Here is a 17,808-nt window from a genome sequence, read left to right on the forward strand (position 1 = left end):
CGCCCCGTTTCGCTTTTACCTAATTTAAGCGACCTCGTGCGGGGTGATAGTGGCTTTGGTGCTCTCTGTGCTTCACCATGGCACGGCACAATCTGGGGCGGTTTCTGGCGCGCCAAGGAGTGTTTCATAAACATGTCAACGGGCTCTCCCCCTTATACCTGTACGGGGTGTACGGCGTTTGCTCATTTCCATGTTACCACCTCCACAATCGTAGCTCCAGCTACTTCCGGCCAGCAAAGGAAGGAACGAGAAGGGATGCCCGCAAGACGGTAAACTCTCGAGACAGAACAAGAAACGAACGGCCGTCCGAGGTGCAAGAAATGTAGCGAGCACAGAAGCACACCTCGATAAGTTCTAATCTGGTTGATTATGAAGTTTGTTTTCCCTCTCTCCTGCTCTCTCTCTCTCTCTCTCTTTCTTGCTCTCATGCTCACTAGCTCACTCGCACTTGGCCATCGTCTTGCACGTTAGTACACAAGGAAGCATTACTTCCAAGCAAAGGGAGGAGAATAAAAAAACACCGGGAGCGATCCGTTTTTCATTCTTACGCCACGCCCGCCGCTAGCTTCTCGGACGGATCAACGAACGCAAACGGTACGCTACCGAGAGCGCCATGCCGGTCTGGTGCTTGCGAATGGCAACGTTACTTCAACGTTCAGCTACGTCGAGCATCGATTTCCTTGCGATCCTTGGCGATTTACTAGCCAAGCTTTACGCGACTGCGACCAGAGGCCAGTGGCCAGCCCACCCACTTACGCATGCCAACCAGTGATAAATGCAGTGGGCGTTTAAGTGGTGGTTAAGTATTATTTATGGCTTGTTGCTCCGTGGACTCGCCGTGAACATTCTGTAGGTGCGGTGGTATGTGCCCTGGCCCCGGCTGAGGGAACTGGGTGGCTAATAAAGAATAAGTAGAAGTAAATTATCTTATGCCACCATCAAACACAATCCGCACCGTTATCGAAATGTGCTAGCCGGCAGCTGATGACAGTCCAGTGTCGAGTGTTGTACCAGTAAAATGTGCGGGAACTTTAAGCATAAAATACTGCACATTAAAGCTTCGCTTGAGTTGAACTGTGTTGGTGCAATTAAAATTGTTATTTAATTCCTGTGCTTCCGTGGAATTCCATCGTTAATGATTTTAAACCAAAAGTCTGCTTCTGAGAATCTCCACTTCAACAGCATTATGATGCGCACAAATGAGTTACAAAATATTAACGGCGCATTTAGATGAACTGTATACGGGCATGGCAATTATGGATCGCACACATGCGTTTGCAACATATTAAACATCACGAGGATTACGATTCTTTCACGCGAAATGGTGGCAATTGTGCACCACACCATAGAATGTGAACTCGTTGGGATTCAACTATGGGCACGTGCTAAAGCTACACATGTAAAACAATTTAGGGCAGTGTTACATTGTTTTTTATGTTCATATATAAATCACCACCCAAAGCAGCTGTGCTGGGTTGAGATGACTGCCTCGCAGGCAATCATGATGCAAAATATTTTCCATCTGCTGATCAAGTGCATCATCGGCTTAAACCTTGCTCCATTCGCTAGGCTGAGGCCCGTGTTAATCACAAAAGAACTGAATAGAGCAGGTAGTTGCTCTTCACTAGTTGAGCTCTTTTATTCCACATTCGATCGTAACAATTCGCCTGTTCACACTCATTGAACACCGTTTCCACGTGCATTGCATTGCTGTTGTTTGTCTATCGACTCAACTCCGTCCAACCAGCCGTCGAAGGTGGACGAGAAAATTGAATTTCATAAAACTAGCTCAAACATTTGCAAAACAATCATCGAGCACATTTAATCCAATGCGCCCACACGAGTACTGGCTTCACGTACGTTCGTGTGCATCGAATGCTTGTTTTCATCGAACAAAAAAAATCAATTCACTCTCGAAATGGAAGAACAATGCGAAACCGAAAACGCGCTCCATCGGCATTCCGGGGTTAACGGTAAACCGGCAGCGCGGTGTCCTCGTCCAGGTGCCAATTATTTTTTCTCAGCTCAATTGCTCCATCGTTATCGCCATCATCGTTGCACTCGTCGTCATTTCAATTTGTTTGGCTTCAAAAAAAAAACTGGAATCACGCGCTGCAAATGTGACTACGGTCGCCTACTTCGGTCACGGCCTTCAATTAGCAGAAAGTGGACTGAGGGTGGGTTATTTCAAGTTAATCGATTCTTTCGCCCCGCGGATTTCATCGTTCCTTCGAGTGTCAGTACCCGGTCGGTGCAGCAAAGGAAGCAAGCTGAGAGCTTCTCACTGGATTCTTCGCTCTGCGCGCACTCGAGCATATTATCTCTGCTCAGTGGAAAGCAAGCGCAAAAAAAGAAACGAAAGACCGGAAGCAACTCAAGTATTGAACCGAGAAGATGGAAAACATTGTTGCGAAAATGCTTGCCGCAAGTGCCCGGTACCGGATGGACACTAGACAGGCCAGCCAGAAGCCATCCGCTACTCCAGAATCTCGCGAGTGTGCTCGCGATACACGATTTATCCCAGCCCCAGTTTGCGTAGCTCTTCCAACATCGCAGCACCTCGCCAAAGGATCCGAAAAGGATTTTTTGTTGTTGCTGTTTGTTGTTTGTCCCAAAGAACACTCCCGCACCCCCGCGGGGACACCTTCGTGCAACACGCTAATGGCTTCCGTAGGAAACAATTAATATCCTGCTGCTGCGCTGAACTTTCCAATTAACAACCGAGCCAAGCGGCTACGGTATGGAGCAACGGAGATGCAACAAAAGGCCATACTTTCGTAAAACAGCTATTTAAGAGAATACTACGATTAAAGCGTTCACCTACCTGCGCAGATCCGGACTGGAGGTGTAGGGTGCGGCCACCTCCTTAATCTTCAGCACGATGATAGCGGTAATAAAGATGCAAATAACGTTGATCACCGTCAGCAGGCCGGAAACGATGCCGTTAATTAGGAACTCGGTCGGGATGTAGTTGGTGTAGATGAACTCGTAGCTCGAGTTGCCACTGAACGCCTCACCCTTGAGGTGCGGTATCTTGATGTCCTCGTAGATCAGCCAGATGCAGGCCAGCGCCCAGAACAGTCCCTATTCCGTCCCGCGAACCGGACCAGCGAATTGGAAGTGAAAAGAAAAACGGAAAACAATGGCTTGAAAGTGCTTGACCAATTTGTCGTTCTGTCAAAGTCAGTCCAACGATCTAGTAGACATAGATCGATACATTTAATTTTGCGCTAGGAGTGCTGCGATCAATGTTCACATACAACAAATCGTCGGTTCTCTATACTATCGGTCTCTACGCCTTCTTTGCTCGATCATAATTGTTAAACTTTATGTAGCCCAAAAGCTGTTTACAAACCTTGGATACAGCGCGCTCTATAGCGCTCCGAGCTACTCATTTCCGGCTGTAAACATAGTCAATATGGCATCCCTTCCCTGCCTGCTGGTGTACCCAGCACATCGTAAACAATGGCTGATTAACCACACTTTATCACACAGCATGCCGTCAGGATCACAAGTCCTCACTTCCTGCTCACTGACTAGTTCCAGTCATCGTATGTGCGCTACTTTTGCACATGGGAAAGCATGTTCTCGTTGGTGTAGTCGGTTCGTTGCTCTCATAAAACTTGATTACGCAGTCAACACCGAGGGGAAGCAACCGGGGGAGGTAGTCATCGGACACCGAAAACTATTCCCATTCCCAACATTAATGCTGTCGGTTCGAAAGTCATGTGCACACAACATCGGAGGAGTGCGATGCCAGAGGCGATGCGAGCGTAGAGCGCGTCAGCAGCTGTCGAAGAGTGCTGCGTGACGTTGCATGACAGCCGCCACGTCGGTTTAGGTCACTTCCGATTGAAAACAATCCGGTGATGAGTTGCTCGCTGACGCGGATGTCAGAGCGGTTAGCGTGTGGTTCGGTGGCCTCTCCGGAAGTCTCGCCAAGGTTTTGCCCTTCAGCAGCTCTCGACCATCGCTCGCTTCGACCTTTCGGCCCATTGCCAGAGGATAGCCCGGGGCTTCGCTCGATGCAAAGTTGTGAAACGGCTATTAAAATAACGAAATAAAACTGAAATGCCCTCTTAAATAGGGAGGAAGGACCGTCAGCGCCACCATCAGCAATCACTGACGGAACGCGCAAGGTCCCTGGCAATGAGTGGCGCTTGAGTGACCACTCGACTGGCACGGAAAGCCTATGAGGCCAACGCCAAGACACGATCGCACCGTAGATGCGAGATGGTCGCCAAAAAGTTTTCCACTCCCACGGAACCCTCAGTCGCCAAAAATGCTGCCTCGGTGGGAGTTGGAAGTAGTCTGGGAGAGGGGGGCTGGTGTCGTGACAGGAGGGGCGGTAATATTTCCCTTTCCACACTCTTGCCGGCTCGCTTTTATTGTAACGATTTCTGGTATAATTGCTTCCGTCGCTTCGGCATTCGGCATTTGGCGTAAATGAAATGTCTTCCGCCCTGCGGCCGCCATCCTGCGGGGCATCTCTCTCTCTCTCGATGTCGACGTTGTGACAGTGGTCCCGGCCCGGCGAGCAAAGTGCGTGCGTTCGCACGATTTCTCTCTCTCTCTCTCTCTCTCTCTTTTTCACTTATTTTTTTTTGTTTATTTTCTTTCCATTCCGTCCGGGGGCCCAATTGTGCCAACACCGCGCGCGCATTTGCCGATGAGGCGTAAAAGCGAATGGGCGTTTTTGGTGCAAAAGTTCGAACCACTCCACCAGCCCACTTCGATGTCCCCTTGTGTCACAACACAAAAGACCATCGCGTGAGAGAGAAAGAGCGCGAGAGAGAGAGGGGCTGACGAACACATTTCCCTGGCAACGGAAAGCGAGCATAAAAATGCGATGAAATCTCCCGCTGGATATTGGTTTTAATTACGTGTTAATGTAATGTTGTGCCACGGCCTGCGCACGCAGCGTGCAGTGGTGGTGGTGACCCATTTTAATGGGTCTACAATTAAGATAAGTTTGAAATTTATGTCCCGGCACTAGGCACAGGCAGGCAGACAGGCAAAAATTGGGCAGATTAGAATGTTTTCTCTCTTTTTTTGCTTCTTCATCGTCACTTCCGATTGTCAACCCCCAATTGAGGGAGATGGGAGCTGCAATTCTAGTGCATTCCCTATTCGCCATTGCCGGATTTCGATTGTATAAATCAAGCTGAAACTGTGTGGCGCGTGTCCGGTGTAGACCATAAATTCGATTTACCCTCAAGGGATCAATAGTAATGTAATAGCTCCCAGCGATCGATCGAGCGCGCTCTCACTGTCCGAGGAGCAGTGATTTCGCCAAAAGCACAACCCTCCCCCCCCCCGCAAACCCCATTACCCATTGGTCGTTGCCCAAATGAGTCCATTAACACCTCCGGCGCGATGGCGGACGCAGCATTCCGTGAATGAGGATGAGAGTCCTTGGCCACTCCAGCTTGTTCACGTTCGCACAACCGTCGAACCCCGTGGCCAAAGCGAGTGTGCTGTAATTTAACAATTGCCAAACGTGCTCTGAGGGACCCGTTTTGGAGAAATTACACGTTTTCGACACATGTCCACATGCCACGGAACAATCGAACAGCAGAAGGACCATCATGGGCAGCACAGCACAGGAAGCGTCAGGAAGTTTGCTGGTTGACCAGATACGAACTGTTCCACTTTCTGTCGGCACTGGTTGCGTGTGTATGTGATGTTTACTTTCCCGGATTCCCGGAAGTAGCCCTTCCGGGCGAAGCTACTTACACAGTTCACCACCGGTGGTAGCAGCGAGGCGGATATTGCAACGCCTATCAGCGGACCGGCCGAACCCTGGAGCAGTGCAACGGCAACGCCACTTCCGGATGTCAGCGCCCACAGTATGCCCATCCACAGGGAGCGTGCATTTCCGCTGCAGGGAAGAAGAACGACGACCGAAAAGAAAAAAAAGGAATGGAAAAGAATGTTTCAATCAGTACCACCGGCTGGCTATCCGAGTAATTGGAGTGTTACCGTTGCATTATCTGTCGGTGTCAGTGGATACCTCTTTTGTTAGTTTGTTAAAAGGGAAGTACTTAGTGTCGATTACGCCAGGGGTTGTGTGAAGTAAGTTTCTAAGATTAGCTGACGAAATAAGTAATTATATTAGCAGCTTCATTAGTGGAGAGAGTACTTAGTGGGACTTTAATTATCCAACATTAAAAAAAGTGAAACAAAAATTCAACCAACACAAGCACAATTGGGATCTAAGCAAGCCTCGAATCAATTGAGCTAATTGAAGCAGAATCATAGTTGCCATTGGTATATTCGGTTATGAGAATAGTGTTTCAATATTCCGTGGTTAACGATAATTGATTGGTTAGTAAAAAACAAATTTCAATTAATACCGTGATGGTTGATTTCTCGAAATATTTTGCTAATGAAAGGTGAGTTGTCTGGATACGAACACTACCACAAAATTCTTTCGAAAATTCATTTTGTAGGTATCACAATGTTAAACTGCACCTGGCATTGAAAGCGTTATCTACTAATCTTCATTGGAATTTGTGCTGTCACGTTGGTGCTTGCTGGCACCGAAATCTAAGTGTATTGTAAACGCCAAATCCAAAAATCACCAAATGAATTGTTCCAAATGCCAACCAAAAACCAAACAAATGATCACAAAGCTGAGCTCCATCTTTAATTTCCTTCGCCTCCATTCACTCGCCTATGTTTGCCCGACAAATCACAGCCGTCGGTTCGGTTGGAAAATCCACCGCTATTTATTTTCCATTCAACTAACCAAAACAGTAGTCCTCCGGATGGGTACCATCCGGTTTCGGCTGAGAGCTGATTGAGCAAATTCGCAATCAACAGTGCACCACGTGCGATTCGGCGACCGACGGGCATCGATTTAGTCATCCCCCCCGGTTTCATTACAAAGCCGAGCCCACTGCCCATGTTCAATGATGCTTCATTTGTTCGCTGCCAAATAACTAAAGCAAACAACATTTTCAACAACGAAAAGAAATACGCAACATACTCGGCACGCCAAACACGTCGACCGCTCTCTCTTTCTCTCTTATCCCTTTGCGTTCGCACACACCGGCACAGCACACAGTCTGTTTGTGTTATTTTCTTTTAATTAATTCATTCCAAAATTCCCATTTTACCCCCCATTTTAACGGGAGCGAGCGGTAACGTAAAATATCCATCCTCCTACCAGGTGCTCAGTTCGGATCGGCTTATTTGTGTAACGATGAATTTGTAATTCATTATCCTGCGCTTTTCCGCTATCATCCGAATCCGAGCCCGTATTTGAATGCCGGAAGAAGGAACGAAACTGAGCCCCCGGAGGGCTGTGGACGCTGCCGGATGCTGCCGGAGATAACAAACAAACAGAAAGCACAAAAGCACACACAAATACACACCCAGGCGGACATACATACATCTGGAAAGCACGGTTCGCATCGCACGGAATGGTAACGTAACACTTACCGGCCCTTCATTTCCTCGGTCGGAAAATCACCGAATCCCCACGGCATCTCGGTGGTGCCGAGGATGAGCCCGAAAATGAAGCCAAACAGGATCGAGATGAACATGCCGAGGGCTAGCGCCGTAAAGCCCACTTTCTGGGGAAAGAATCAAGGGGAAAAGGGGATCCGCATGTAGAGTGAAACGAATGGAAAACGTGGAACAGCGCGAGTGCCACCGGTCGATCACCGGAACAAGGTTAAACGATGGCAAAGGTATCAATTAGCGATCCGAGTCCGCGTCACATGCTCTGCTCGTCGTCGTCCTCGTCGTTGGCGTACGCGTTGTTGCGAGCGAAAATATTTGAACGAATTGGGAACGGAATCATAGCAAACAGGATCAGCTTTCCGAAAGGGATACATCACAGCGCAGCGCTTATCCCTACGCCTTCCTCACCGAATGATGCGCAGTGCAGTCATGAATCGTACTTACAGCTCGCTGGTTAACTAGCGATACTGGATATTGGATTGTGCCACATTCTGCACACGGTCCAGCTTTTCTGAAGCTTAATCCAACCGATGAATGTGGGTCACAATCGGATAAATTATTACACAATACAGATAGATGGTTTAAAAGTTGCAAACTTTGTGGTACTTTTTAACGGAAAGTGTTAGCAAATGTCATCGCTTCATTTAATCAGCATAAAACAATTGCCAAACTCGCTTGACGATTGTCATACCGCAAAGAAGAAGAAAAAAACCCAGAATATTTAATATTGCTCCCGTCTCCATCTGCCCCGTCATCGGGCGTAACGCAATCGTTTAATGACTTAACCGCCGGACCACACTCGCGCGAAAAGGGTCGCTACCAGTACGGGGCTCCGAGTTTGAATGAAATGTGAGGCAATTAATTTTTAAACATCTCCTGCCGGTGGTTCCCATGCCTGCCCCTTTGTCGGTGAGCGCACCGGTATGCCAAGTGTTGCCGCGGTCCGACGGCAACACGTGCACGGAGTGCGAGAAACCACCGAACCCAGGGCAAATGGCGGAGGTGCACCATTGAATGAAAATGTTTTAATTTCAATTTTCATCAGGTTCTCGCAGGTGAACAGGTGACCCAGGCCGTTGGCAGATCACAGCTGGGCTCTGTGCCCTCACAAAACCACAACCAACCAGGCGTTTTCGTTTCCATTCGACTCTGCGGTTCGTTCAGGATGGTGAAATGACTTCCGGTGAAATGGCTCAACCTGGGGTCCCAGTGACTGGGGCTTGTAAACGAGCAATTTGCGGTACCAGGTTCTCGTCACCGCCACGTGAGAGGTGTTCGAGATACATTAAAAAATGTTATTTCAATTAACATTGTTCTCGTGCATGTCAAGGCGGTTTTTTGTTTCAAATATCTCCAATTATTTAAAATGTTGAGGTGCAATTCGCTCGCTAAAAATGTTTAAACATTTTTAATATCTTTGTCAGCGAAAATACTGATTTGTATGTTCATTTTTGTCATTCCATCGGTACGTAGTGTAGCATTAATACTTAATTTTGTATGCTTCAGATACTTTCTTATAGCTTCTTAGTTTCTTCTTAAAGCTGCTTTCTATCTTTAAAACATAAATAAATTGCTTCTCGAGACACATTTTATGATTCCTTTTAAATTGTTGCTTTAAATTGTTGCAAAAAAATTGCAATATAAGTTCCTGTTGATAGGAAACGTATTCGAATAGTTGTTTGATTTGAATTTTCTCAGAACATTCCACTTGATAGCTGATATCAAAAATTTAAACCAATCAACTACAACGTTACTTATTACCCTCCAGCCCGGTAGACTTCCAAAACGAGGAAGCATAAATCGCCGCTGCCCGGAGTGCAAAAGTTGCACCCTGCATCGTGACCCCGTCTAATCCCTAAAAAGAACGCCCCACTGTACACTTACCACGAGCTCGCGGTCAGCGATGATCGCACCGAAGGTAATCGACATAACTGGTCCCATCAGTGGCGAAACCAGCATCGCGGCCACTATGTTCGGTGCGTTGTTCTCCACCAGTCCGAGGGCTGCCAGTGAGCTTTGAAAAAAAAAAATTGAAATCGAAAAAAGAGGTAACCGCCCGCCGCCCCATTCATCACCATCCGATGAACTGACTTTTCCATTTTCTCGCATCGTTGCGCGAGATGGAAAATCCAGATAGCAGAAAAGGGAGAAAAACAAGACAAATACACATAGCGCCCCAGTACGACTTTTACTTACTCCGCGGTCACGATGAGCAGCAAGTAATCGAAGGACAGCGAACCGCCGGCCCGGACACCGTCGACGACCTGCTTGACGGTGAGCTTCGAGCGGATCGAATCGACAAAGTTGTTCCATTTGGAGTTTTCCTCGCTTTCGTCGCTGTGAAGGGTGAGAACATTTTCCATCGGTTACAAGCTCGATCAAACGATGCGCCGCCGCTCCGCTGGTTTCGTAGACCGCAAGGTCTGATGATGCTTGCGGCATTTAATTATTACTCCCTCGTGCTCTCTTCCCCCGGCACGGTAATAGATTCCTGTCAACCGTCGGTTCGACCGGTGCGATCACTGTTCAAGTTGTTTAATGGAAAGTCAACTGTATCGCGATCTCACGGGCAATCCGGTATTAATATTCGCAACCGAGCAGACGCCCAGTTTCATATACCATTGGTTGGACCGAAGCGAAAAGGGCAAATTGAAATCATCATCAGATGCGCCCAGAGCGCAATGCACTTGCACAGAGATGAACCGGTCCGGACCGGGTTCGAGACGGTGGTGTGCGTACGTGGACCTAATCAAATTATGCAAATGCGCAACCGACAATACCGGGGGTTCCAGCTGACGAGGATTGAGAAAGGTAGCACAGAGGGAGAGCAGGATGGATTGCGAATAATGCAACATAAATGCACTCAGAGCAGCAGAGAAGGGACGCTGGAACAGCAGAGATGCTGTATTGCGATCTTGCCCGCCTCACTAGCATAACAAAGCATTCCATTCGGCTAGACAGAGCCGAACAAAAAAGAACGAAAGAAATGGTGATCTTCTCTTCTTCTGTTTCGTTAACTTAACGGGTTTCTCGGAGCTTCGAGACCATGGAAGGCGAAAGCGCAAACCCTATATGAACCCACCGGAACTGCAATGGAAAGAATACCCGTACCCGTATTCATCTTCGTTGCTGGTGTCATTCGAGCCGTCGTAGCTGACACTGCACGGTAGGACGCTGTGTAAGGAGAGACAGAGAGAGAAAGAGAATTTAGTTACTTATTTTTACTTAAAACATAACATAGAACACCGCCCCATGCATACGAAACTATGTCTCGATGGAGAAATGGAAATGCAGATCCCGGGCAAACCATGGACCGGCCTGGATAGTAATGCTACAATGCTGCACCAAGTGGCCGCCTGGGAAATGTATTTTCTTCCATTTTCTCTCTCCCTGTCACTATCACATGGTACATGGCATTCAGTGTACCAATGGATGGACGGTCTTCGGCATAATTACTTTCTTATTTCGAACGCAACGCGGCGAGCCAATCGATCGTTACTTGCGTCACATTTTTAGTGCACTCACCTGACACTGGAATTATGCTTCACACCGATACCCAGCTCCGTCAGACAGTGGAGTGTCGTCTCGCAGGGATCACCGGCGGCCAGCGGAAACACGACCTGGTAGTACTGTCCCTCCTTGTCCGGATGCCAGATGACGCGATCTACTTCCAACTTTTTAAGCAGCTCATCCAACACCTGATCAGAGAGAATGGGGAGGGGATGCGAGCATAATTTGATCAGCATCAAGGGAAAAATAATTTGCTCCTTGGACAGTGATGGTGAGTGGTTCGCGTTTTCTGATTTTCCGATAGAACGGGGCTGATCTAAGAATATTGGCGCACTTGGTCTCACTCTGGCACATGTGTGACAGATTAGAGAGTGAACCATCGAGAAGATTTATCTCGTCCCCAAACTGCCCGGCACCGTTTCCGGGAGCCCGAAGTGGCCATGTCCCGGACGTCACGATCCCATTGACGGCGGTGGTGACGTTGACTTGATAAAGTACTTATTTACTGGCAGACCGGACCGGAGCTCGGGCTGCTGAACGTACCTTTTCCAGCGGAACGGAGTCCGGTACGTTCGGTGGCCCTTTCATGACATTCACCGCTGCACCGTATGGTGGTGGTTTCGGTGGTTTCGGTACACGGTTCGCTGGCCGCCGTCCATGCCCGTGCTGGAGTGCATGCTTATCGCGCAGCTCGACCTCGAGCCGCAGGACTGCATCACCGACGCCACCGGTCCGGTTGACAACGGGTCCTGCGCCCGGCTGCGGGACACTTTCGGGAAGATTTATGTTGAGATTGCGCCCCGGACCGTTCGTGGGTCTGGTGGGCTGGTGTGCCGGGGGTAGCGGTGGTGGTAGCTGCTCATTCGCACCATAGTTTACTCCTGCAGGAGAAAAAAAGCACAAGCACTGGGTGTTTTAACTTAACTGTTTCGGCCATTTTGGCACGTTGTAACGATCCGACATGGTTTGTGGTAAATCGGGAGAATGACATGTTGCTAAGAAGCTTCAAATATTACAAGGTGGATAAGCGATACTATTTATGGGACATTTAAACGACAATGAACAGGGATCTAAGCTTATAGGTGGTGTTTCACAATCATCTGTATTTCAAATTATCATTTCGAAATAAATAGAGTGTGCTAGAAAGCTAATCTTTCACACCAAACAATACGAAAACTTAGCTTCTTTCACAGCTTTTTTAAATATATTTTTTTTAATAGTAGCATTCTTATCCTAAAAATAATAGGAATAAAGGACTGCCTTTTCTAATTCTATTAAAAGAAATCACTACTCACACGATAGCTTCTGTTTATATTATGAGTTATCCGAACTTTCGAGTGACTTGTTGGAGAAAAAAAAAGAAGCAAGCAATGTGCATTCAATCCGACAATGAACTGGAAAACTTAATGAATGAAAACTGAAAAACTTAATTTCGATAAAGCAGTTGCAACTCTGTTTACAGTCAAATGAATTTAAATGTGCTGTTGACGACGAAGACCGCACCCGTTTTTGGCAGACAAAAGCATAAACACCGTGCAACACCGAGGCCTTTTGTGCGTCCCGTAGGGAAGAAGAGTTTGTTGCCATTTCCATGACAATCTTCCCGTGAAAAACGCTCCCCCACCAACCGAAACCCAATTCCATTCATCTTGCACAAGCAATCACTCGAATCATATCAAAGCCGCCCGGTTAGGAATGAAATGCAAAAAGATTCAGCTCCGGGAAACGCAACCATTAGCCCAAACCTTGCAATGCGCTCCGCTGCACACTGGCCACTATCTTCTACTTGCGCCGTGAAGCGCAGTCCCTTTGTTATCGCCGATCGCAGGAAGAACGCATCCGTGAGTAAATATTTGGATTGGCGCTCGGAAGCAGCATTGCAGCTTCCGTGGACTCCCGTCGAACCTCTCTCGTCGACCAATCTATTACCCCGGGACCTTACCGTCACTTTTCGTTAGACGGGTCCAATAACTACAAAAATGAAATGGAACAAAATAAAGCAAAGAACGGCGAGCGAGAGGAAAAAAAAGAAGGGAAGCTCGTTGCTGGAAAAATCAAAAGCTCTGCAGCGAGGGAGCGAGCTTTGCCGCCGCTTGGGGGGTTCCGTGGGTCGGTAAAGTGGAACGTATTTGCCTTCATTGGAAATCTCCTTCGAGCGAGTGAGCGGGGGTGCTGCTACTGTGTTTTCGGTGGCCACTGCCGTGGTTGGACTCCGCTCCACTCCGGGATTCGCTTTTCGGGAAGTGAATTTGGGTTTTTTGAAGAACTGAAAGCCGCAACGCAATCAGCCGCGTGCGATGAGGTCGTGGCGCACTGCACATCTGTTCCATTCATTCAGGCGCGGACCATTGCCGGGCTGCCGGCTGCTGAAACTGCCTCGTCTTTGGAGCCCGAAGGATTCCTTTTCTACTTTCTTGTAGTTTTTTTGCTTATGCTTCTTCTTCTTCCATTTCGTTACAAGGCACTGCGCGGGCAAGCTCTTGCCGCCCTTTTTCTCGTCATCCATTAGTAAGTTCATTTGACTGTTTCGTGCTTGAAGGCACAAAAGCGCGCGCATTAGAAAAGTAATCACTTTTCCCAGCGTTTCGGCAATGCACTTCGCGGGGATTCTGGAACTCAACCTCAAGCGGCGGTAGCTTCTGAAGTAAATGCTCTCCAGGTAGCCCCAAAAAGGCGGATCTATTTATCTTTTACCGAGTGATGTCTTACTTCATCAAGCGAGTTCCGTTCGGTGGCCCTTTTGCTCCATTTGCTCGCCCTGATGCACTTCATGTTTTTCAATTTCCACTCCAAAGGAAAATTCAATCATTCCAGTTCGAACGAATGGTTTGAGACTGCTCGCTGCAGCAGCAACACTGAAGCTTGGCGCAGCATAGATGATTCTATGTGCCTTTATGTTAAGATGGTTTAGTGAAGCACACTGTTTAGTACACCTTGCACTAAAAGCATTAAATTAATGGCAAACACACGGATGACTGGTGTTCATTACTCGTTTACAGCTTTCCCGGTACAAGATATGCTCGTCTCATAATTATCCTTTCCCATTGACAGCCAGTGGGGAGTTCCAGCGGGCCGTCATTCGTCAAAAGCCGGCTTGCTGAACTCTTCATTAAGAACCTTCCGACTACGAAAACTACAATGCCGAGTATGTGAGGGCTCAACCTGCAACCCCATCCTCTTGTTTCCGGGAAATGTTCGCTTCCTTTTCCCTTCATCAACCTCTCAACTGAAAACCTAAAAGATGAATGTTGCTGGATTTCGGGAACATGCTTGTCTATCCATCCAAGAGTACAAAAGCAAACGCAACACAGACACACCGACAACGGTTGGTTTCCTGTTCCCTTATTCCCTCTAGTGATAAACTGAAAAATGGACGAAAGCTTGCGAAGTGTGCTTGAGTTGAATGAAGGGTGAATAAGGTGCCTCAGCTTCTTAGGCGAAGGACCACCATCACGGGGAAAGGAAAACAAAAAACAAACGCAAAGAAACAGCGCCGACCACTAGCCTAGCACTAGCAACCAAAACCACGCCACAGGGGAAACGTAAGGGGAACGCAGGATGTTGCTTACCGTTAATTAAGGTCCTTTCATAAGTCGCCGTCGGTACGCAAACAAGAAACACCACACCCGGCATCCCGTCAAAGCGAAGGCCTCGGAACCACCACCCGCTGTCGGTGTTCGCAGTTCCTTTGGGGTCCCTGAAGCCCTCTCCAGCTGCTGCCCGACGATGCTGACGAGCCGCCCCGTGATGGGCCCGTGTTTTTAATCCGCTTACCTTTCGTCACTCACCCACCAAGCCTCTAATCTCTGCGCTTATGCACCGTCGAACCTATAGAAGGAATCTGCGCCCCGTACCGTACCCTTCGATGGCGCCTTCCACAACCGTTTTTGATAAACACAAACTTTAATTCACATATACCACACACTGCTTGGCTGGTTCGATAACACAATGCAGAAAGCAGAGGGAAAAGAAGAAAATAAAGAAAACAAGCCCCTTCAAGGGGTTTGAGGGCGGCCTGCCGTTTTTTTTGCATTTCCGTAAATTAGATCCAACAAATTCATTTCCGTTTCCACGTCAAGATGTCCCCCCGGGCGGGGCTTGTTGGTGGGTCGGATGATCGGGTTTCCCGTCTGAAGAACGAACGTTCACAGTTACATGTGTATGTGTGTTGTGTTGTGTGTATTTTCAAGCTTAGCTGTTGTACGCAGCAGACAACGGATTAGCGCAACTCCTACACAACTTCATCGTCGCTCGAGAGAACACATCCTCCAGTACAAACCGTGGCTATGATTGGTGAAGTTGTGTTCCAGCACAACTTATTGTTGTGCCGTATGAGTACCGGCACTAAGGAGCACGTAGGTTATGGGTGCGCGCTGTGTCCTCACGTCTCCCTGCCCCGGGGGAAGGCGATAAAGAGGCGAAACAATTAAATAATCCCGCTAACTCCGACCAGGCCTCCGGACCGTACAACATCAAAGAGAAAACATGCTCAACGCAGCCTTTTCACACGCCGTGGGACACCTCAACCATGGTGCGACCGGTGGTGGAAGAGCTCTCGAGAGAAAATGTTCTCGCCACTCCACCTCGCCGGTGGTAAGCACTTTTCACGTGAACTGCTGCAATACGCGGCGTGACCCTTGTGACGTGAGAAGGAAGAAAGGAGAGAGTGGATGAAGTAGTTAAAATTTCCTCCACCATTCCCTGAACCATCCCTGCTCTTTCTCCCAGTACACTCGCTTTGATCCTTGATGTATAACTTTCGATCCAACCCCGAAAACCTCAAACTCACAACCCGGGCCACCGGTGGCCACCGGATTCGACCATCACGGAGTGGTACACCGAAACTTGCCCCACTAACTCACTGAGTTACCCTTTTTTCTAACTAGAACTAGATAACGAATTTTGTTTCTTTCTTTTTTCAAAATATAATTCACTTGCTACTGCGATCTGCGAGCCCAGCAATCGCTAGGCAACTGGTCGGTCAGAATGTCAGATCCACCGAACCGGCGGACTTGCTGGCGACTGACCTCTGAGCGGTAAACCAAGGGCCAGGGAATGCCTTTCGACTTCTGCAGCACTACAATTAGTCGCTGCTCGCGATTTGCGTTTAGCGGTTCCCCGTTAAATGTTGAGCATCGCTGGAGTGTATCTGGAGCAGCATCACAGATCTAGCAGCACTTCTGCTCAACCGCAGCAGCCACCCCGAACAACGCACATCATCAGCACCGATTTGGCATGGATCTGTGGGCTCTAAGCAGCGAGCTGCCCTGTCTTCAACTGCCAGTCTCGTGCGGTCGCTTTTGAGGTGGCCTAGTGGTCGGTTAGAGCATAGAGCCCCCAAGCGCTTGATCCGCTCAAGCGGCATTATGAACAACATTCAAAAGTGGGTTTTTGGAAAGGCGCTCACCCCTTAGACGCTTCGTACACACCAAGACCGACACGTGAGATGTATTCAATGTTTGGAGCATTGTTTACCTTTACTCAGGGATGCGGTCAAGCCGAGGGTGTGCGAGCTTGAAAGGGTTCAAAAGCTTGTACTCATGATTCGTTACGAGAGGGAGAGTTTTCCCTCGGAACAGTAACTAAAATCATGATGTTGAGAAGTATTTAAACACACAAACTGGCTGCCTTTTCTTGTATACAAACAAATGATGAGGATTTTACGTTAATTTGAGCAATAACAAGCGCAGTTTTGCAATAGTTTTTGACTAAACAAGTCAAGGTTTATTGATTTTCACAATTAGCATTGCAATCTAGAGCATTGATTATAGCAACATGTGAACTTACTAAAAAGAAATATGTAGCCTCAACATGTTCTGCCAATCAGGCAATTTTGTTAAATTTGCTGAATAATCTTCAAAGAATGTTTACTTTCAGCAAGGCAATCAATTACATAAAAACCATACAAATTGCATCAACAGAGATGTTATGATTTGCCTCCCCTATTGCTGCCACACAGCTCACGGTTGCAACAGGAATACGGCACGATACAGACGATGCAAACAAACAAGCAAACACTTGAGATGCAATTTTCACACCTACCACCCTCACCATTACCCGTTAATGATGATGCGACAGGTGACGCCAAACGATAGCCACGACAGCACACGGGGCCCGAATCAACGAACATAAGACGAAAAGTCTAGCCAATCCGGATGCCAAAAAGTCACGACAACCTACCCCGCGAAATACCCTGCTTTCACCCATTCATTTCCCGTGTAGTTTCGCGCAATCAGCAAACAACACCACCACCGCTGGTGCTTTCATCGCTTTTCGTCGTAGAACCTGTTGACATCCATCCACCTTTCCGGCATGACGTGTAGGTAACGAAATGAACGAACGGAACGAAACGAAAAAAATCGCTGCAGAACGTTCCACCACGAATGGAAAACCGTTTCCCCACAGATCCCCTTTTTTGCACATTGTCGCTCAACTGCCGCGATGGCGCTAATATTTTGCCACTCCTTTCGAGCTCGCGGTTTTCCCGGCCTATGAGCTGCATCGCGGCATACCGTTCAACAACAGCCGTGTTGTGATGGACTGGCCGGCTGGCATCGCTAATTGAAGTATTTGCAGTGCGCAAAATGGGTCCAACCGATGGGACGTGGCTACGAGCCTACTCTAGCTTGTGCTAGCGCGTCATCGACGCAAATCACTCGTGGCCAGTACGGTCCGTGGCTATTGGTGGCCACAAAAACCGCCTCGGCCTCGGTTCGGCCGGCTCAGTTTCCCTTTTTAATGAGCATCACCACCTGTCGTCACAACGAAACCAAACACTGACGCACCGGTCATACCTCGTTGCTGTTGCTTTTGCTGCTGTTACTGTTT

At 48.1% G+C, this 17,808-nt stretch overlaps 2 protein-coding genes across 6 annotated transcripts in view; one reads left to right on the forward strand and one right to left on the reverse strand.

The window, feature by feature from the left end:
* The window catches only part of LOC126572431 (uncharacterized), a 24,303-nt gene extending 8,317 nt beyond the window's left edge, over positions 1-15,986 (reverse strand). The window contains exons 1-10 of one of the 5 annotated variants that reach the window (XM_050231748.1): positions 15,851-15,986; positions 14,550-14,912; positions 11,524-11,861; positions 10,996-11,168; positions 10,582-10,644; positions 9,667-9,807; positions 9,355-9,484; positions 7,447-7,580; positions 5,737-5,881; positions 2,825-3,084 (exon numbers count right to left, since the gene is read on the reverse strand). In XM_050231748.1, coding sequence (XP_050087705.1) covers positions 2,825-3,084; positions 5,737-5,881; positions 7,447-7,580; positions 9,355-9,484; positions 9,667-9,807; positions 10,582-10,644; positions 10,996-11,168; positions 11,524-11,861; positions 14,550-14,613 — 1,448 coding nt within the window. In that variant the 5' untranslated portion in view covers positions 14,614-14,912; positions 15,851-15,986. Of the gene's footprint in view, positions 1-2,824; positions 3,085-5,736; positions 5,882-7,446; positions 7,581-9,354; positions 9,485-9,666; positions 9,808-10,581; positions 10,645-10,995; positions 11,169-11,523; positions 11,862-14,549; positions 14,996-15,259; positions 15,779-15,842 lie in introns of those variants that run through there. The other 4 variants (XM_050231749.1, XM_050231747.1, XM_050231750.1 and 1 more) reach the window with 4 other exon arrangements.
* LOC126577486 (uncharacterized) overlaps positions 1-17,808 on the forward strand; it is a 99,120-nt gene that overhangs the window by 30,702 nt on the left and 50,610 nt on the right. The window lies entirely within an intron of this gene.

The sequence above is a fragment of the Anopheles aquasalis genome, chromosome 2 (genome assembly GCF_943734665.1).
Source record: "Anopheles aquasalis chromosome 2, idAnoAquaMG_Q_19, whole genome shotgun sequence".
NCBI classification, from domain to species: domain Eukaryota; kingdom Metazoa; phylum Arthropoda; class Insecta; order Diptera; family Culicidae; genus Anopheles; species Anopheles aquasalis.